The following is a 21,624-nucleotide window of genomic DNA, read 5'->3' on the forward strand; positions in this document are numbered from 1 at the left end:
TTCTCTCTCACAGCTTTTACATTAGCAACGAGGGCTTGAGGCGCCTGGGTGGCCCAGTCGATTAAGCGTCTGACTTCGGCTCAGGTCATGATCTCACAGTTTGTGGGTTTGAGCCCCGTGTCGGGCTCTGTGCTGACAACTCAGAGCCTGAAGCCAGCTTGGGATTCTGTGTCTCTGTCTCTCTCTGCCCCTCCCCTGCTCACTCTGTCTCTGTCTCTCAAGAAATAAATAGACATTAAAAAGTTTTTTTTAATTTAAAAAAAGAAATGAGAGCTTAACTTTCACTGTCCTGGGTCCTGCTAAGACTCATTCAAGAAAGCAGGGTGCATAACCATTGCTAGCATTTCACTTTATGATGCTGAGGCTGGAGGTTTAATGAATGGTAGGAACAAAAATATTCTAAACTCCAACTCATGACAAGTCACACAACAAAATTCTTTAACTCATTATACATTTTAAATTAAAACGTACTTAATGTCTTAACCTAAACAGATCCAGTATTCTGAAAATCCCATATACAGATGGACACCTGCTGTCCTGAATTGTAAGAAAATCTCCCTATACCAACACGCAGAACTTCTCACACTCCTGTCAGAGTTCCCTTAACTACTAGGAAAGAGAATTTGTAGCCAAAGATGACTGGATTTAGCATAAAGCAGCATTCCACAAGCAGGGGATTTCTTTAAAGTATTATATTTTACTTTCAAATTCCAATGCAGATTGTTTAGACTCCACTTATTTTTCTAAGTTTACTTATTTATTTTTTAGTAATCTCTACATCCAACATGGGGCTCGAACTCACAACCCAGAGATCAATAGTCACATGTTCTACCGACTGAGCCAGCCAGGTGCCCCAACGCTCCACTTACTTTAATAGGAAACAATGTTTTCATCTGCTTGCTATCATTTTTAGGTAGGTGGAGATACGTTCGACCTCACTCATAAGAAAAAGAAAAGCAAATTAAAACTACGACGACATAACACTTTTCGCCTATACAATTGCACACTTTTTAAATGTGATCGCTCTGTTGACAAGAGTGTGAAAAACAATTCTCTCCTCCCTGCCTGATGGGACTCTCCTCCCTGTAAACTGGTACAGCCTCACAGGAGAAGAAGGTGATCAGATGATGTGTATCAAAAGATTAAACGCAAAATTTAAATTGAGCCGCCACTGACCTCTGGAAATTCGCTCTCCAGATACTCTGGCATCTGCATGGAAAGACAGGTGTGCAAAGATTTGCATCCAGCACGACTTGCAAAAGCAAGACTGGAGACACCCTGTCAATCAGCAGAAGACTGGCTCTGGGAGATGCGGGATGTGGGTATGTGTGGCGTGGGGTCTCCGAGAAGCAGATGTCGAGACAGAGTGCAGGATGTACATGGGGAGTTACAGCTATGAAGGAAAAGGAGAGGAAATAAAATTGGGTGGGGAGGGCTGCCACTGGAACAAGTTCAGGGCTAACAAAGTCTCCCCACCTCCCAGAGGGAAGCAAAGATCGCCTGTTAGGGAAATAGCCAGGCTCACCTTGGTATCATCAGTACCACCACCGTTTGCCCAGCCTTGGGCTGCGGGCTGCCTGGAGAAGACCGTGACCCCAACTCAACAGCTGAGGGGGAACCCTGGAAAAGCTGCCAGCTTCCCAGTCCTCAGCGAGGCAGTGAGCCCTTTTACAAGGAGAGTCTAAACAACTCATTCCTGGGTCTGACATAAGAGTCACCCATACAATAAAGAGATGAATCTATATTACTTGCCTGGGAACAGTCTCCAGGATATAGGTTAAGTGAAAAATATATAAATCAAGTGCAAAAGAGAGCACAGTGTTTTGGAACCAAGTACAGGCGATGGTTGCCCAACAATGTCTATGGACTGAACGCCATGGAATTGTACATTTTAAAATGGTTAATTTTGTTATGTGAAATTCATGTCAATTTTTTAAAGAAAGGACACAATGCGCTACCATCGTGTTAATAAAAAAGGAAATGCACCTATGTGCATGTATACACAGAAAGGCATGGAAAATCTCCGGAAGGAGCCGCGAAAGACTGGTTCTGTGGCTGGCACTGAGGAGAGAGACCTAATTGTCACTGAATGCTCTTGGTGCTGCTTAAATTTTTACCACATGCATGTCATTACACCCTCTCTGAAATGAACCATCATCAAAGATGTTAATTGTTCCGATGAAGGAATTACTTGCCGTCAGGAGAAATCAATGAAAAATTCCCTGCCAGATTACTATTAACCAGACACTATCATATTGGTCTTTCAATTTCAGAAAACTCAGCCACCGTCAAGGTGCATGGACAGCACATACCAGGTTCCTTTCCCTCTCAGGGTCAGAGTACTTGAGGAACACAGACACAGTAAATTTCTGGAACCACGTGGTGAACATCGATACGTGCTAGAAAAGGAGGAAAATTGTATCTTACTGAAAATTCCTTCACCAGCTGCTGTATCATGCAACATTGAGCAAATTAGCATGCCTTCGCAGACTTCATTATTTTAAAGATGGTAAAATGGCCAAGTCACTGACGTTTCCCCTTTCATCAAAACGCAAAGGACTGGTTGCCTCTGGGTCTCTCCACCAATTGCTCCAGCACGTCTTTTGAACCCGTTTGATGGTGTCGCTCAAAAAGGGCACCTTTTGCAACTTGGCTGCCTCTTTTGACCCAAAATAATTTCAGCCATTTCTACAGCTCCGGGCTCCACCAGGTTTTCTATTATTACATGCATCTTTCACGGTGATTCTGAACTGACCTTGAATGAAGAGACAAACAATTTTTTATCTGTTTGCTTGATTGTACTTCTCAGGCATTGCTCCAAGCCAAGGCTTTTCTTTTGCGTTGCAAAAGAACACTAGTGCTTTGCCTCTAAAGCCACACAAGGGGCTTTCCAATGCCTCTGCGAGTGTTTTGTTGCATGCAATCAGGGCTCAGATTTTTCTTGATGGAGAGACATATGGTTGGGCCCATTTTAGCAACTCCGTAATAAAACCAATTACAAAAATAAGCATCTAAGAATATCTTACGCTTTTAAGATTGACACCACTGCTCACACTACTCAATTGCTACTTGTGGCTGGCAGTTCATGCAGTGTCTTCGTGGTCAAGTTCACTGTGGCAAACTCAGAGGCAATGCCATTTCATAGCTAAAGGACTTTGGGTTCTATGGGATCCAATCATTAGGTGGCACGTGTCCCTGATTTCAAGCTTTTGCTTCAGATTTTTAAACCTTTTAGCTGAAGTACAACTGTAAGCTTACTGCTCTTTAAGAAAGTAAATGAGGGGCACCTGGATGGCTCAGTCTGTTGGGGCTCCGACTTCGGCTCAGGTCACCATCTCGTGGTCTGTGAGTTCGGGCCCCGCATCGGGCTCTGTGCTGACAGCTCAGAGCCTGGAGCCTGTTTCGGATTCTGTGTCTCCCTCTCTCTCTGCCCCTCCCCTGCTCATGCTCTGTCTCTGTCTCTCAAAAATAAATATTGGGGGAAAAAAAAGTAAATGAAAATGAATACTAAAATCCAAAAAGTCAGAATTGTCAGCAACCTTAATAGGTGTATGTATGTGTATATATATATATATATATATATATTTTCATTCATTCATTCACTCATTCACCCATTCATTCAGCAAATATTTATTGAGTGCCTATCTGCATGTTAGGCACTGTGCAGGGCCCTGGAAACACAGTGGTGAGCCATAAGAACAAGTCCCTGACAACACGGAGCTTATGACTTAATAGGAGATACAGATGCTAGATAAATCATCAAACATGTAATTATATATTGTGAAAAGTGTTCTGAAGAAAAGTATGCTACTCTAAATGAATATAGGAGACCTACTTTAATTTGGAGCAGTAGAGAAGGGACATTTAAGGCAAGACCTTGTCTTGGTCTGTTTGAGCTGCTGTAACAGAACACCAGACACTGGGTGGCTTATAAACAACAGAAATTTATTTCTCATAGTTCTGGAAATTGGAAGTCCAAGATCAGGGTGCCAGCATGGTCATGTTCTGAGGAGGATCTTCTTCCGGGTTAGACATGGCCAACTTCTCGTGTCCTCACATGGCAAAAAGCCGGAGAGGAGGCAAGCCCCGTCTTCATGACCTCATCTAATTCTAGCCACCTCCCAAAGGCCCCACCTCCTCCTCCTAATACCATCACATTGGAGGGTAGGGTTTTAACATGTGGATTTTGGGGGTGGTGGACACATTCAGTCCACAACAGATAAGTAATCTCACAGGTGCGAAGTGGAAGGAAAAGTGTTTTAAGCAGAGGAAACAACACAAGTGAAGACCCTTGGGAATGAAAGAGAGGATGTAGTCAAAGAACTGAAGGAAGGTCAACATGGCGGGGATACAATGACTGAGGAGGGTGAAGAAGATACTACCGGAGAGGATGGCAGACACCAGACTGTGTGGGGGATGTGGACCACAATGGTAACTTTTAAGGAAGGCTTTGAAAGTTGTAAGGGAAGGACTCACTTTAGTGGACATGTGTTTGTTTGAGGTTCTTCTGGCTTCTGTTGAAAGGACAGACGAGGCGGGCGGCAAAGAGGAAGTGAGGGGGTACAGTTGAGACATGATGGTGACCTAGAGTGAGGGCAAGAGGATGGAAAGAAGTAGATGAATTAGGGACCTGTTTTGAAGGTAGAACAGACAACATTTGGAAAGAGCGTGGCTGGTTCAGAGCAGAGGAAGAGAGGGAGAATGTCAAGAATGTCAGTAGAACAGGGGCACCTGGGTGACTAAGTAGGTTAAGCATCCAACTCTTGATTTTGGCTCAGGTCGTGTTCTTGGGGTTCGTGGGCTTGAGCCCCACATTGGGCCCTGCACTGACAGTGCAGAGAGCCTGCTTCGGATTCTCTCTCTCCTTCTCTCTCTCCACGTCCCCTGCTTGTGCTGTCTCTGTCTCTCTCTCAAGATAAATTTTTAAAAATTTAAAAAAAAAAAAAGAAAAGAATGTCAGCAGGACAGCTAACCACACTCCCTTTTAGAAACCCAGTCTTCACTGACCATCTCCAACATATGCAAGCCCCAATTTCCTCCTCTATGAAACAGGAACACTGCTCCTTGCTACTTACCTTTTCAGGTCGTTGTGCCGATTGAAAGGGTCAATGCATGGAAAGCGTCAATGGGCAATGCTCGAAATGGCCCTCCTATGATTACCCCCTTTTTGCCCCGTATCTTCATCTTTGCCCTTTGGTAATACTGCTATTCTTCAGGTGGACCAGATATTGTCCTCTCTTTGCTCATCCACTCACCTCCATCTAAATTTCCTCTCTCTTCCTTTTGAGCAAAACAGAGGTTACCCCTTCTCAGTCCGTGAATTCTCCCAGCCATCAACTTTCAGGTCCACGGCAATTTCTTCTGCAATGCTGGGGTCTCTTCCACTACCGCAGGTCCCTTAGGTACAGTCCCTCAGCTTTTATTATTTTGCAGGGCAACAGAGTCAGCTAGATATGGTTTCCCTGGTCTCCAACATGGTTGCTAAAGCATTTTCTCCAACAGATGAAGAATCAAATGCCCTCCAACAAGATCTTGTGGATGTGCTCGTCACCCATACGCATGGTTCTCAAGAAAGAAAAGCCATGATAGGGAAACTCAGGTTGTGTCCCCCCAACAAGGTGACGTCATCGTGGAAATTTCTAAAGTATAAGCGGCTAGCTGTTCTCCTAGAAACTAACTGCAACTTCTTGGGCTAGGAATTCCAAAGTTTGTGGTAGCTGCTTCCAGATAACATCCCAACTAAATCAATTAAGGATTTAATAAGTAAATGAAGCTTAAAAATCAATTGGAATGATATCATGCCAACATCAATCTCCTGGTTTTAACAGTGTAATACGGTTATGTAAATATCACTGAGGGAAGATGGGTGATGGGTATAGAGAAAATCTGTGTAAGTGTTGTTCATCTTACGCTATTTCAAAATAAGACGTTATAATTTTTAAAATCAAATGCAACTCAAAAGTTAATTATGGCAATCAGTTTTGAAACGCTCTATGATTGTACTTCTACGTGCTTTAAGGAAGAACAAAATGCTTCACAAGTCATCAAAGCTGCAGAAGCAGAATGCAAGTCATGTGAAAAGTCAGGTAGACACAACACTACAAAAATACCTCCATTGACAGAGTCTGAGTTTCCAGACTGTTACCCCAGAATCCCGAGTGGTAGTGACGCTCCCCAGCTCTTGTGACAAGGTTATCCCCCTACCTTGGTTCCACCAAGCCATCCAGCCCTTGGGCCCTCCCCACCTTCCTTAGCCTAAATCCTGAAAAGTTCACTGGGCCAAAAGGTCAACCACATATTTATCCACCCATAAGCCCTGGCACAAATGTCCCCAAATATGCCCAATCAGCTTGTGTACCATACTAACAATAACCACAGTGGCTAACACTGACTGGATACTTCTCTTTTCTTAGTGGTTTTTTTTTTTTTTGAGAAAGAGAGAAAGAGAGCACAAGTGGGGGAGGGGCAGAGAGACTGAAGAAACGCAGAATCCGAAGCAAGCTCCAGGCTGAAGACGTCAGCACAGAGCCTGACACAGAGCTCTAACTCACGAGCCGTGAGATCATGACCTGAGCCAAAGTCATACACTTAGCCCACTGAGTCACCCAGGCCCCCCTCCACCTTCATTTCTAGCCCTTCTAGAAAAACTCCGCCCCTCCTCCTCTGAGACTGAAGAATTTATAAGTGAAAAACGACCCCATTTTTCGCAAGTGTGGAGGGAGAGGAATAATCACAGCCACCTTCATCCAAAAGCGTGGAAAAGGGGCGCCTGGGTGGCTCAGTCGGTTAAGCGTCCGACTTCAGCTCAGGTCACGATCTCACGATCTCGCGATCTCGTGGTCCCTGAGTTCGAGCCTCGCGTCGGGCTCTGGGCTGATGGCTCAGAGTCTGGAGCCTGCTTCCGATTCTGTGTCTCCCTCTCTCTCTGCTCCTCCCCTGTTCATTCTCTGTCTCTCTCTCTGTCTCAAAAATAAATAAACGTTAAAAAAAAAAAAAAAAAAAAAACGTTTAAAAAAAAAAAGTGTGGGAAAAAAAAAAAAAAAGCATCACCAAACCTGAGACAAACTTTTTTATGCCTTTGAAAAGACATACAAGGGGCGCCTGGGTGGCGCAGTCGGTTAAGCGTCCGACTTCAGCCAGGTCACGATCTCGCGGTCTGTGAGTTCGAGCCCCGCGTCGGGCTCTGGGCTGATGGCTCGGAGCCTGGAGCCTGTTTCCGATTCTGTGTCTCCCTCTCTCTCTGCCCCTCCCCCGTTCATGCTCTGTCTCTCTCTGTCCCAAAAATAAATAAATAAAAAAAAAAAAAAAAAGAAAAGACATACAAATCAAATAGCATTTGTCCATCTCTCTGCTCTTCAAAATTATCGTGCTTGCACCTGAAGTTTTAAGCAAAGAAATCCGTTCAACAAACCTAAAATCATGAAACCCAGATTTAGAGATGTATCCCCTTGCTCTAATGAATGTCCAATTCAGAATACCATTTTGTCTTCAAAGAGCCCTGAAGGTTCTCATCCTTATCTTTCTGTTCTGGTAGCAGAAATATTACATCTTTGAAAAGAAAAAAAAAAAAAACATTATTCTGAGAGCTAGAACAGAAAAGGCTTTGAACTATTTAGAGATAAATCAACTCATAGTTACCAATAAACCAAAAAGAAAAAAAGAGACTATTTCAAACCAAGTAGGCCCCTCTTACATATATTCAAATGTTAATTTCCAAATCAGCCTTAAACTATCCACACATGCATTTGCATTCTGCTGAAATGTCATACAAGCCCCCATTCAATCAGTTAAACAATTTAATTCTTTCTCTGAGGAAGGAACCAGGTCGCCAGAGAAGCAAACCTCAGGTAAAGCATCTACACCCTAATTCAGGTAGCTGTTACCAGTGACAAAAAACCTCTTTCCCCTGGATGGCATTCCTTAGAATTCATATACAAATTTACCTTACTTCATTTAAATTTTAAAATTCTTCTTTCAGCTGAGTTGCTGAATTTTGTAATGAGGAGGAATAGCAGGTATCCTCAGGGCCTCCAAGGACAGTTGGGCTGTGTGTGCACTGCACAAAGGCACTTGGCCAAGGCAATGAGTGGGGACAAATGCAGTCCTCCCTCTGATCACTAGCTAAGCCATCTGGCTGGGTCCAAAGGCCTTTAGACAAAGGAAGGAATGCTTTTTGGTAATTTGCCCTCCCCCACCACTCTGAGAAAGCACTTTTTATGGAAGTGGCACTTCTTTGTAAGCCACCTAAAAAAAACTGTAAGTGCCAGTTGTGGCCCTAGACATCACCCACCTGTGGGCTGTATCCTTAAGATGATCTACATATGACTTGTAGGTAGAACCAGGCTTTTGTCCACAGAATTCCTCAGCTCTCAGCTCCAGCCCTTCCCTACTCTTATCCCCAGGCTTCACTTTTTTTTTTTTTCCATTTATTTTTAATGTTTATTTATATTTGAGAGAGACAGAGAGACAGAGAGAGAGAGAGACATTACGCAAGCGGGAGAGGGAGAGAGAAAGGCGGAGACAGAATCCAAAGCAGGCTCCAGGCTCTGAATTATCAGCACAGAACCCGATGCAGGACTCAAACTCACTAACCATGAGATCATGACTTGAGCCAAAGTCAGACGCCTAACCGACTGAGCCACCCAGGCGCCCTTTTCTTAAAGTTTATTTATTTCGAGAGAGAGATTGAGAGAGAGAGAGAGAGAAAGAGAGAGAGAACAAGCGAGGGAGGGGCAGAGAGAGAGAGAGAGAGAGAGAGAGAGAGAGAGAGAATCCCAAGCAGGCTCTGAGCCATCAGCACAGAGACTGATATAGGACTCAAACTCATGAACTGTTGAGATCATGACCCTAGCCAAAATCAAGAGCTCAACCAACTGAGCCACCCAGGTGCCCCGCTTCACCCTTATTCCATTTCCATAATTCAAGTACAAGACCCATTATTTCTGATTCTTAATTTTACCAAGAAATTAAAGTACAGATGCTTCCTGGAATACTCAACCCTCGACAGATTATTTTATAAAGTGCATAATGCTATTTCATGGATAAATAAAATGTTGCATCACAGATGAACCCCAAAGAACCTCAGTATCAGTAAACTAAATTTATTCTTACTCAAAACTGGATAGTGCCTGGCTAATCTGGCAACTCTACAAAATTCAAGTTTTTCCATACATGCCTTCTTTTTTAATGGCCATCACTGAAATACAATTCGCACCCCATAGAACTTACCCATTTAAAGTATGTAAGTCAATGTTTTTAGTGTATTAAGAGTTGTGCAACCATCACCATGATCAAGGTTAGTGCATTTCCATCAGCCCAAAAAGAAACTCTGTACCCATTAATAGTCACTCCCCATTCTGTCCTCCCCCCAAATCCTGGTAGTCACTAATTTACTTTCTGTCTCTGTGGGTTCTAAACATTTCATATGAATGGATTCGTACACTAGGTGGTCTTTCGTGACTGGTTCCTTTCATTCATTCAACGTAGCGTTTTCAAGATTCATCCATGTTGTAACAGGTGCCAGTATTTCATTTCATCATATGGATGTACCCCATTTGTTCATCCATTCTTCAGTTGATGGCATGTGGGTTGTTTCCACCTTTTGACTATTATAAATAATACTCTGACTTACCTTTGTAAAGGCTTGTTCCGATTGCTGTGTTGAAAATAGAATAGAATGGTGCATCTGAGACAAGGAGAACGGCAAGGAGTTCTTGCAGGGATCCGGGTGAGAGTGGTTGGCAGCTCACGCTTGGGTAAACATGTCAAAAATGGCCACTTTCTGACGTGTTTTTACATAACCTGCTTCTGAAGCTTCCCCTGCTTCTTTTTCTTTTTTAAACCATCACTACACTTACTTCACTGCATTTTTGCCGACTTATTGGATTACAGATATAACACCTTGATGTAAACACCTACGATTATCTTTCTTGCTGGGTATGTGTTAGAATTTAACAAAATCTTAGCTCTCCCAGGGTTTGCCTGCATGAACCAACCAAATCAAAATCTGCAAAATGAGATCTTTCCAGTGTCTCTACAGTTTCGCTATAAAGATTTCATGGCCTCAGCCTCTAAAATTATTTCATCAAGTTCAATGGATAGGTGTTCAATTCTTTGCTAGCCCATTTTTTCCAACAATTTTGCTAATGATGTTTCTGTAGCAGCCTTCTTGTCTAATGTACTAGTTGAAATGTCAAAAAGCACAGGGTTTAAAAAGCTTTTCTCCAACAGAATATACTCCTTCATATGTGACATGGTAACTTGATTCGAACAATGTCATAAGGGCATTTTCTTGGTTACATTAAAATTTTGTTTGCATGCATTTTTCGATAGCTTTCAGCTATTGAATAGCAATATATATAAGAAACTGAGAGACTTATGTAATCAATATTTTGTATGTCCAAAAATAGCACAGCTCCCTGAGAAAGTTGGTCTGTGATAACAGAGAAGACCTTATTCTGGGGGGCATCTGGACAAGTTTGTCAACAAGTTTGGGGGTGGAAGTCAGAAAGAGCTAGAATTCTTTGCAAAATGGACAGAAAAAGAATCGAAAACCCAGAGGAAGATAAGAGCCAATGAGACTGGGCATCACAAAATTGAAGAGTGAAATCAAGAAAGAACAGGAGCAATCGGGGCACCCGGGTGGCTCACTCAGTTAAGCGTCCGACTTCAGCTCAGGTCATGATCTCACGGTCCGTGAGTTCAAGCCCCACGTCGGGCTCTGTGCTGTCAGTTCAGAGCCTGGAGCTTGCTATGGATTCTGTGTCTCCCGCTCTCTCTGGCCCTCCCCCATTCATTCTCTCTATCAAAAAATGAATAAACATTAAAAAAAATTAAAAGAAAAAAGAAAGAGCAAGAGACAGGATCCCTCTCCTGAGCACTGGGAGACCTAAGGATGTACAGGAATGCCTGCTGGATAGGTTAGTGATTTGTTGTGAGGCGTGCAATGCCAATCCCACTTTGATCCCCCCACTGGAATCATCAGTGAAGTCTAGACTGCTGTATCAGCTATCTATTGCTGTGTAACATGTTACCCCAAAATGCAGTGGCTTAAAATGACCATGTTTATTACCTCACAGTTTCCGTGAGTCAGAAACCTGAGCCTGGATTAGCTGGTCACAAGAGTGTCAGGCCTTGGGGAGAACTGGGATGCCAGAACCTTAAAAGCATGTTTACAGGGATCAGTATTGGGGTTCAGCATCATTGTATATCATCTTCAAGCTTCTGTTCTTTCATTTCTATAGCTAAGTAATTGACAAGACCAGTGTGAGTGTTTGAATATGGGAACGGTCATGGACTAGACACCAACAAAGAGAAAAGCCCCCTGCATCTGTACAGAGATCAGAAGGGCCTTCACAAGAAGTCATGTGACAAGGCAATTCTGGGTGCCACTTAGAAAATGAGACTTGGAAAGAGCATGTTGCTGTGTGAGCAACACCAGACTATACAAGGGGACTACAGGTCCCTCCCCACACTCCAGAATTCTTGCCCTGCATGATGCTAAATCAGGAGGAAGAAAAGCAGGAGCCCGTACTGGCTGCCCTTGGGGGACAGGAGGCATAGGCCCAGTTGGACCAGCAGGCTTGGGTACCTGGAGTCAGTTGGATATGACTCAGTCTCCCTGAGGCCAAATTCCCAAACAAGGAAGGCCCCTGGAGGGCCAGAGAAGCAAACCTCTCACCCCAGGTTGAGAGTCACTTCCAGAACAAGCCCAGGGCTCAAGGAAAAAGCCTTAAATATTATTGTGCTATTTTGTCATCTGTGTAAAGACAGTTTTCAAAAACAGGGTCCCTGTAACCTATCAGGTGCTCAGGTGCATCTGAGCTCAATTCAGGGTAAAGCTTGGTGCTCTCTGGGGCCCTGTGAAGCCAGAATCTCCACACTCTACTTGTTACAGAGAAAATAGCACTGTGTGATCAGTTGCACCTACAATAAAAAACAATATTCAGATATCCAAAAATTAAGACAAGCAGGGAAGAGAAGCCATTCTAACCAGCTGAAGGTTATCATAAAATCCAACCTAAATTTGTTCACGTAACTGAATGGACCAGGGGCAGATCTACAGGTATGATTTGATCCAGGCTCTAAAAGCTTTTACCAGAACCTGGTTTTGCTCACACCTTTTTTTTTTAATGTTATTTATTTTTGAGAGAGAGTACACAAGGAGGGGACGGGCAGAGAGAGAAGGGAGACACATAATTTGAAGCAGGCTCTAGGCTGTCAGCACACAAACCCACCAACCATGAGATCATGACCTGAGCCGAAGTCAGACGCTTAACCAACTGAGCCAACCAGGTGCCCCTTCTCACACCATTTCTTAGTTCCATTTCTTGACAGCTTCTCTTCCTACGATTTCAAGATGGCTGGACAGTTCATGTCCAGAAGGAAAGCAAATCTTTCTCCCTCGCTTCCTGTCTCTTATCTCTGCCTCTCTGTCTTTCTGTCCATCTCTCTCCTTTTCCCCTCCAATAGTTGAATAAAAATCCATGGTCTGGGGGTGCCCGGGTGGCTTAGTCAGTTAAGTGTCCAACTCTTGATTTTGGCTCAGGTCATGATCTCAGGGCTCCTGAGTTTGAGCCCCACATAAGGTTCTGCACTGACAGCATACAGCCTGCTTGGAATTCTCTCTCTCCCCCTCTCTTTGCCCCTCCCCTGCTCACGTGTACCAGTGTGCCCGCTCTCTTTCTCTCTCAAAGTAAGTAAATGTTAAAAAAAAAAAAAAAAAAATCCGGCGCATGTCCGACTTCGGATGCATCCAACTTCAGCTCAGGTCATGATCTCATGGTCCGTGAGTTCGAGCCTCGCGTTGGGCTCTGTGCTGACAGCTCAGAGCCTGGAGCCTGTTTCAGATTCTGTGTCTCCCTCTTTCTCTCTCCTCCCCCACTCATGCTCTCTCTCTTCTCACAAATAAATAAACATTAAGAAAAAATTTTTTAAAAAAATCCACGTCCTGGCTGTCACTGGCCCATCCCTGAATCAATCCCTATGGTTTAAGGAATGTGATATGCTGATTGATTTAAGAGAATCAGAGCCCACCCTGGAGCTGAAGGTGGGATTCATCTCACCTAATCCACGAGTGACAGTCCCAGAGGAATGCTTCCCCAAACGAAATTCAGTCTTGTGGGGAAGGAGGAATTAATGCTGAGTCATTATAAATGGCAAGTGCTAAAGATAAATAAACATACCAGGCCTCCATCTTCACAAGAAGTAAAAGATCCCTGAGGGAGAGAACTGAAAAGGAATAGGATGCCCACTCACAGCAACGTTAGGTTTCCGGGCTAAGCTTACATTCCAGAGCTAGACTGTTTCAGCCAGAGATGGCTGCCTGTTTCTCAGCTCCTTGTACATGGCTGGCATTTGCTTACCCTGCACTCATTTCCCCTTATTCTGTGTATTCAGTTCAGGAGGTCACAAGTCGGAGCGTGGCTCGGCTGGATTCTCTGCTCAGGGTCTCACCTGGTTGAGAGCATGCTGGGGCTGGGGTCCCATCTGAGGCTTGGGTCCCCTTCTAAGATTGCAGGCTGCTTTCAAACTTTAGTTCCTTATGATTGTATGATGAGGTCTCCCCATTCTCTTGCTGGCGGTCAGCCAGGGACCTCTAAGCTTCCAAGGTCCACGCTAGGTCCTTGCCACGTGGTCCCCTCCATAGGCTCTCTCACACTGAATACCTCTGACTTCAGGAAGGGCTAGCTCCTTTGAATGGTACAGCTAGTTAAGTATGACTCACTCGGACGATCTGCCTTTTTTTTAGTGTTTATTTATTTATTTTTAATTTTAAATTATTTATTTATTTTGAGAGAGACAGAGAGAGTGTGAGTGGGGAAGGGGCAGAGAAAGAGAGAATCCCAAGCAGGCTCCATGCGGTCGGTGCACAGAGGCTGATGTGGGGCTTGAACTCATGAGACCGTGAGATCATGACCTGAGCCAAAGTTGGATGCTTAACCAACTGAGCCACCCAGGTGCCCCACTGCTTATTTGTTTTTGAGAGAGGAGAGAGCCAGAGACAGAGCATGAGTTGGGAGGGGCAGAGGTGGGGGGGAGGGGGGAAAGAATCCAAAGCAGGCTCCGGGCTCTGAGCTGTCAGCACAGAGCCCAATGCAGGGCTTAAACTCATGAACCACAAAATCATGACCTGAGCTGAAGTCGGAACTGAGCCACCTAGGCACCCCAATCTACCTTTTTATTAAGTCAAAAAATTAGTAAAAGCTAATAGTCTAAGACTAAAGTCATAGGAGTGGCACTCCATCACACCCACAGATTCTGCCTGGACTCAGGGGGAAGAGGTTACACAGGTGCACACCAAGGAGCTTAGCGCCACCTTAGAATTCTGTCTACCACAGTTTAGTAACTGAACTCTTCTGGAATCATCCATTTCCTTTTCAGTCAGTATGACTTGGGGTAAAGTGTATCATCTTCCAATCCACAGCATGGGACAAGCACTGTGCAAAGGAGGGCATGCTGAAGACACGGTGTATAAGTCAGCTTTGGCTGCAGTGACAAATAGCCCCAAAGTCTCAATGGCTTCCCATAACAAGTATTTATTTCTTGCTCCTGAGTATTCAGGTTGGCTGTGGCTCTGCTGGGTTCTGCTGATCTCAGCTTGGCTGTAAGCTGCAGGATGTGTTCATGTCTGTTCCCTATGTCTCCTCATCTACACATTGCCTCACGTGGAGAAGCGACTACCAACAGGTCAGGCCAAATCATGTGAGCACATGTAAGACTACTGCTGTGGAATCTATCATTTCTGCTCATGTTCCAACAACCAAAGCCCAAAGTCAGCGGTGTTGAGATACATGGATGTATAAGCCTAATAAAGGAAGTAACCAAAGGAGCTGGGGATGGTCATCTAGTCCACCACACACATGGGAATGTTCCAGAGGATTTCAGAGACTGAAAGCAATTCCTCAGTCTTCTCCTAAGGACAGCCCCTCCCTCCAGATTTCATCAGCATATGTCCAGTCTGAGTCATCAAAGGCCAGGATGGAGGTGAAGGCCAGTAAGGTCTTCACCTGTGGGCAACACCTATGCAGATCTCTCCCCATAGGTCAGACAAGCCCATACCCCTTTCTGAAATAATCAGTAACAATAAGCAGTAAAGGCAGAGAAGTATAAAATGAACCTCCTATGGTGGCTGAAAATCCCAGGAATCACTGGACGGCTGGGATAGATTTATAGAGAGGGTACTCACCCCAAGACATACTTTGTAGATGTCGCACCTGTTCACTCTACGACCTGGTAATTCTGCAGTGTTTAATTTTATTTTTTTTATTACATATATGTTTTCCTTGGAAACAATATAGATGTTTTTAAAGGTAAGAATGGGCAACAGACTTACGGACAAAGGAATATTGAATATTTAATACTAAGTTCTTTACTGTGTTGTCACTCTCAGCATTCCTTTAGTAAAGCCAGGGACACACACACACACACACACACACCAAGACACAGCCACCTCTTCTTGGTAATGCATCCCATCTCCAGCAACTGTGGTGACTCCCTGGGCACCAGGACTAGAGAGAATAATGTATTCCTAGGTCTCATTGAAGTTGCAGGAACACTTCCAGCCCCCACAAGCTACGCTCAGCATCTGGAGGGGGCCTGAAGGTGGGGGTTCCGCCAAAGGATCCAGCTGGGGGTGATATTCAGATATCTGACAACCTATATGGAGCAGGTCCCAACCAATCAGGACCATGGCACTGCGACCTGTGTGCTAGTGACCATGATCCCTGCAGCCACCTGGGGGGCCAGTTGTAGAAGATGGAGGCTGGGAATGCAAGGGCCGGGTTGACACTGAAAGGTGAACAGGAGCAACACCTATCAGCGTGACCCGCTGCTTCCCTGCGCGCAAAGGACTGCGCATCTCGACCTGAGACCCCAGGGGTCCTGCGGGGCATAAGCTGGATTTGTCTTTCTGCCTGAGGCAATCACCAATTATAAGCGCTGTGAGGCAAGCTGGCCTCCCGCCAGAGGAGGAGGTGAAGGGAGTTACAGAATCTCTCTCTGATCTAACTTATTGGAGAAGTTAAAAGATACTCATCCAGGAGGCAGCACAGTGAGAGGTAAAAAGTCAAGATCCAAAAATCCTTCCTACCTGAGGGGCCTTAGACCACAGTTCTTTAACCTCTTGGGCTCAGTCCCCTCATCTGAAAATGGGAATCACAACTGCACCCACGTGGCAGAGTTGTGATGACAACCAAGTGAGCTAATGATATAGGCAAAGCCCCTTCAGCAGTGCCTGATGCAGAGCTGGCCCTCCAGGAGTCACTGTCGCCATCCAACATGGCAGGCAGGGTCCAGGAAGTCAATCAAAACCAAATGATCAGAAGGGAAGGTGAGACACAAAAGCTCCACGACATTGGCAGCGTGACGCCTGATTCAAAGGAAAGTTGTTTTAATTGCTGTTCCCCAGGAAAATCCAAGGCCGAAGGAAAGTGGGATCCAACCGGAACCTGCACAGACCCATTCTCACGCAACGCCCCTCTCAGATCAGCCAGTCTGGCCCCGCTAAACCGGGGGCTGGTGCTGTTGGTAACGAGATTGATGATCTGTGATTGAGAAGGAACATGAGCTGCCACTTCCCCGCCAGGATGAGAGAAGAACCAAATCAGACCCTAAACAACACCTGCAGGGCCACACCTTCCATATGCCAGCCTTTTAATTTTCTATCATAACTGCATGTGACATCTGAAAATACACCAGTCTCTACAACACCTACCCATGCTGCTTTTTAAAATCCACCCACCTCTTATGGAACACCAGAGATATTTGGAAACTCAGGCAGGCTTTTCTTCCTATCTCCAGATGAGACATCTACTGTGGATGCGTGACCAGGAAGAGAACGCAGGGCGTGCTGGTGGCAGAAGAGAAGTGCCCAGGATGTCTAACTTGCTCCCTAAGGGATGTCATGAGAAATGACTCTGATTGCTATTTTTGAGACGGCATAACACCTGGGAGGTGGCAAACCACACTGCCGTTGCCCTTTCCTGAGCCCGAGGCCAAGAGCATCCTGCAAATTTGCAGAAGTAACTCCATCCCAGCCTCCAAAAGGATTGGGCCAGTGGGCTGACTTTGCCCTGCTGTGCTATAATCACATGGGTGATTGACTTGCACTATGTATTTCCTTTTTATTTCAACCCATCCCCAAAGCCCAGGGCAACTTAAAACCGGAAGAGCCACCACCTTCGTCAAAAAAGGACTGTTTTAAAAGCTTAACGGATAACTCCACAGCCATTCATTCAGCTGACTCCCAAAGAAATGGAAGGCATCTGGAAAATGTATTTAAAAATTGATTTAACGTTGAGCCATGTTAAATGTTTTAATTTCCAGGCAATGGAATGCCCACCAGAACATCAATTAGTCCCAGCAATCAGGCAGGAATATTGGCTTCTGTTGAGGGATTCATTTATTTCAGCTCTGCGAAATACCTAAGAAGGAGAAATCCAATGTAGCCTATAGCTCCGAGGAAGAGACATTAAGCCAGAGAAGAAGCCAGATCAAGCCCTGGATAAAACGGTACCACTGCCAGCACCCGCCACTCCTTACACACAAGTTACTGCCCTCTCTTCAGAGAGAGATGCCAGGAACTCGGGGGTCAGGTCCTCATGCCCTTGACAGAAAACACCCTTCCCACCCACAGCTTCTCTGTCTCCAAGCTGGAAAGCAAGAGAGGCTGCAACGGGGCAGAGAACGTCTCTCTGCTGAGGACACAAGCCAGCTGGAGAACTTTTAAAATCATTTTTAACAATCATTCTTCCTTTTGGTGCCTTTGAAATTTCAAGGCCCTGGGGTCTCCCCGCCCCAGGGGAGGCTGTGGATTGGGGTAGGGGGTCTCACAGTCTGAAGTGCCTCTGTTTCCACACACCCTGGGCCGGCTGCTTGGGCACTGAAGGGCGATGCACACACGCTGCTCACCACACGGTCTCGGCCATAAGAACCAGCAAAGGACAGCAGAGCCAAAGACCCCAGGCGCTGGGGGCTCCTAAAAGGAAACAGGGACGCACAGGAGGCCTCAGCAACCCGCGGGGGGAGGAGGGGTGGTAGTGGGCAGATGCATCATGCCCAGTTCCCTTAGTCTCCCTCTGGCCCATTCACGTGATTCCCCCCGGAATGCGGTTTGTTTGCTCTTTTCTCTTACGTGGGAATCATGACCCGAACCCGAATGCAGGGCCCGAGAAGTGAGAATTCAATGTCATTATGTGAATCAGCTGGTACCAGAGCTGCCTTAATCCTAAGAGTCACCTGGGGAGATGGTTAAAAATGCAAATCCCAGGTTCCTCCCCCCCCCCCCCCCCCCCCCCCCCCCCGAGATTGTGGTTGAGCAAGTCTGACACGAGGCCCAGGAGTCTGTATTTTAAGGATCCCTCCCAGGTGGTCCTGATAATGAAGCGAGTTTAAGAAACAAGAGAGTAAGGGTCTTCCCCTCAGGAAGGGCCTGTGGGATGAACGAAAGGAGTAGGGCATCTAAGGTCCCACAGGGACACCACTTTCCGACACTGTTGGTTCAAGGAAAAACTAGTCCTGCCTCTCTACAGGGGATTTTGCAATATCCGTCAAAATTACAAATGTACATACCCTCTGACCTAGCAATGCCACTTTGAAGACTTTATCCTGGAGATATACTTGAACAGATGCAAAGGATAAAAGGTTATTCCCTGCAGCCTTGTTTGTAAGTTTTGTTTTTTGTTGTTTTTTTTTTTAAAGAAAACACTGAACTATCCGTCTGTAGAGATCTGGTTAAATGCAGTTATGACACAACTAGAAAACCAACCATTGCCGGGCTCCTTTGTACAGATACACAACAAAGGGTACAACTACCCTTTATAAAAGTGCAGAGGTAATCTATGGATACGCACAGGCTATCTCTGGGCAGATACACAAGAAGCTGGTAATATCACTTGCCTCTGGGGATGGGAAGGTGATGATGGGACAGGAGACAGACAGAGGGAGACATTTCGCTGTATTCCCTCCTTGTCAGACCTTACCTGTTTTGAACCCTGTGTACTAACTCTTGTGTGTATTAAAACACACAAAACACGCTATTTAAAAGTAATTTTTAAATGTATGCATATTCTATTTCAATGAAAAGTTTTTAAAATAATAGTAGTATATCAAAGGTCATGGCTCCTGTTTGTGAGTGCCGTCTGTGGCCACTTGTGGCTGCAGAAATTGGGAACTCCCCCAGTTCTCCATCCCCCCACCAAGGGAAGGCTGGGGCAGACAGAGGGAGACATTCAGGTCAGGAAAAGGCAGAGTGGAGGTTTTGAGCACCACGTTCTCCTCGCTCCCTGGGTATTTGCTGACGCTGCTCCCTCTACCTGGGACACTGTCCATGGGGCTGAGTCTATATTCTCCCCAGCTTGGGCTCCAGTTTAGACATTACCATCTTTGGGAGGTTGCCGTGGGCACTCCCCGATCCCCCCAAGCCCACATCAGGTGCTTCACCCATGTGTTCCCTCAGTGCCTGTGTTCCCCATCACAGCACCTGTCATACTGCCTCATGGTCGCCTGGCTACGTAGGCCCTCCCTCAACCCCAGGCTCAACTGATAGCTCAGTGAGCATGGAGAACACATCTGGCTTGCTCTCTGCTATCTCCCCAGAGTCCAACACCATGCTTTGTCCAGAGATGGTGCTCACTAAAGATAGGAGGGGCCACAAAGAAGTGACAGACCGAGGGGGAAGGAAGAGAAGAGAAAAGAAAGGCAAGGAAAGCCACACATCCCTGACCCCCTTATCCTAGCTGAGCCCTAGTCACCACCACCTCCCTCTGCCTCCTTCCCTCCCTGGTCTTCCTGGATGTGAAATCATCTTGTTCATTTACAAGACAGCCTCACCTATCTTGCTCACCCCCATATGCCCAGCCCCTGCTGCAGGCTTGATGCATAGTAGGTGCCCAATATATACTGGTTGAATTTATTAATTAATAGTGCTCAGTGAGAAGGAGGTAGGATGCAAAGGAACCGGCGAAATGCATTTACACTCGAGAGATTCTGATTCAACGAGTTCTGGATGGGGTCCCAGAAACTGGCTGTTTTAAAAGTTCCCCCAGGGCACCTGGGGTGGCTCAGTAGGTTAAGAGTCCAACTCCTGCTTTTAGCTCCGGTCTGGGCTGGCAGTGTGGAGCCTGCTTGGGACTGGGATTCTCATTCTCATTCTCTCTCTCTCCCTCTCTCTCTAAATAAATAAACTTAAAAATTTTTTCTTTTAATTTTTTAAGTTCCCCCAGGTGACTTCAAAGTACAGGCAGAGTTGAGGGTCATTTACAGACGCTTGCTACGGACTTTAGATTTTTCTCTGAATGCAGAGTCTCGGAAGACTATGAGAGACCCCACTTTTAATCTTAGGAAGTCCCCGCCCAAGAACAGGGAACAAGGCTAAGGAGGACCAGGGAGAGTGTCCCCCTCACCTAGAGTAGAAGCGGAGGAGACGGTCCGGGTGGGGCTGGCGCTCGGGGGCGTGTCCAGCCAGGAGCGAGTCTTGGCGCCATCTAGCGCCCGCTGGAGGCTCTGCAGCTGCAACACGCTGAGCTGCCTGCGCTGGGCTGGGGTCACCGCCGCTGCGTTTTCGGGACCCAAGGAGGCCATCTGCTCCGCGGACAGCTCCTGCAGCGGAATGGGGGTGGGGGGGGTGGGGGGGGAAGGGACAGCGCCCTCAGTGGGTCCCCTCCGCGGGTTTCCCAAACCTCGGTCACCCGCCCAGGGCCGCGCACAACTTTGCCACACCCGTGTACCCTTTCTACTCCTCTTGAGGATCTTTCCCTAAAATCTCCTCACTCTTTCACTGCTAGAATAAATTTATTTTTAAAATGGAAAATTTTGGGGCACCTGGGTGGCTCAGTAGGTTGAGCGTCCGACTTCGGCTCAGGTCATGATCTCACAGTCTGTGGGTTCGAGCCCCGCAGAGCCTGACAGCTCAGAGCCTGGAGCCTGTTCCCAATCCTGTGTCTCCCTCTCTCTCTGCCCCTCCCCCAGTCTCACTTTGTCTCACTCTGTCTCTCAAAAATAAATAAATATTTTTTAAAAAATTAAAAATAAATAATAAAATAAAATGGAAAATTTTAAGTGGAAATTTCCAAAAATGGAAGACCAGAGTGACTTGCCATTGGTAACCATTAACAATAGGCCAAAAGAAATGAAACAACCTTCCTGAATTCTAGCTAGAGTTGTTGGCCAACAATTTCTGAACCAAGGTCTCTTAAAATGTAATAAAAAGGAGGCTTTAAGCGTTATAGAGGTGTTAAAGACGTTTTAGCTCCAAACTGAGACTTCCTCCTTGAAGTAATCAGCATTAACAGAGAGTTGAAAAGAGAGTCATGATTTTCTCACTGTGTGACTTAATGTTGTTTAATTCAGCGCAAGGTACCTCCTTCTCCAGGCTCCAGGTCTCCCACCTGACAAACACTGATTTAGAGAAGAAAACACAAGCCTAAAGGCTAAAGATCTGAATCTGTGTCCCAGCCAGTATCATATGGCTAGTATCTATGTCTGCCATATGCTTGCTGTGTGACCTTAGGCAAGTTTCACACCCTCTCTGGGCTCTAGACTAGATGTGGAATGGCACAGAGAACTCATCTCCTGTGTGGATTCTGATGACTGCCTGCACACCATGTGGGTGGGTCCTGTGAGGGC

General features: G+C 45.8%; 1 protein-coding gene across 4 annotated transcripts in view; it reads right to left on the minus strand.

Annotated features, from left to right (window-relative positions):
* Nucleotides 1-17,300: 17,300 nt before the first annotated feature.
* Nucleotides 17,301-21,624, minus strand: part of OTOA (otoancorin) — a 77,337-nt gene continuing 73,013 nt past the window's right edge. For 3 of the 4 annotated variants that reach the window (XM_058710512.1, XM_058710516.1, XM_058710515.1), the window contains 2 exons: nt 20,403-20,598; nt 17,301-17,977 (listed from right to left, as the gene is read on the minus strand). In XM_058710512.1, coding sequence (XP_058566495.1) covers nt 17,907-17,977; nt 20,403-20,598 — 267 coding nt within the window. In that variant the 3' untranslated portion in view covers nt 17,301-17,906. The remainder of the gene's footprint in view (nt 17,978-20,402; nt 20,599-21,624) is intronic. The other variant, XM_058710513.1, reaches the window with a different exon arrangement.

Source organism: Neofelis nebulosa, chromosome 18 (genome assembly GCF_028018385.1).
Source record: "Neofelis nebulosa isolate mNeoNeb1 chromosome 18, mNeoNeb1.pri, whole genome shotgun sequence".
NCBI lineage: Eukaryota > Metazoa > Chordata > Mammalia > Carnivora > Felidae > Neofelis > Neofelis nebulosa.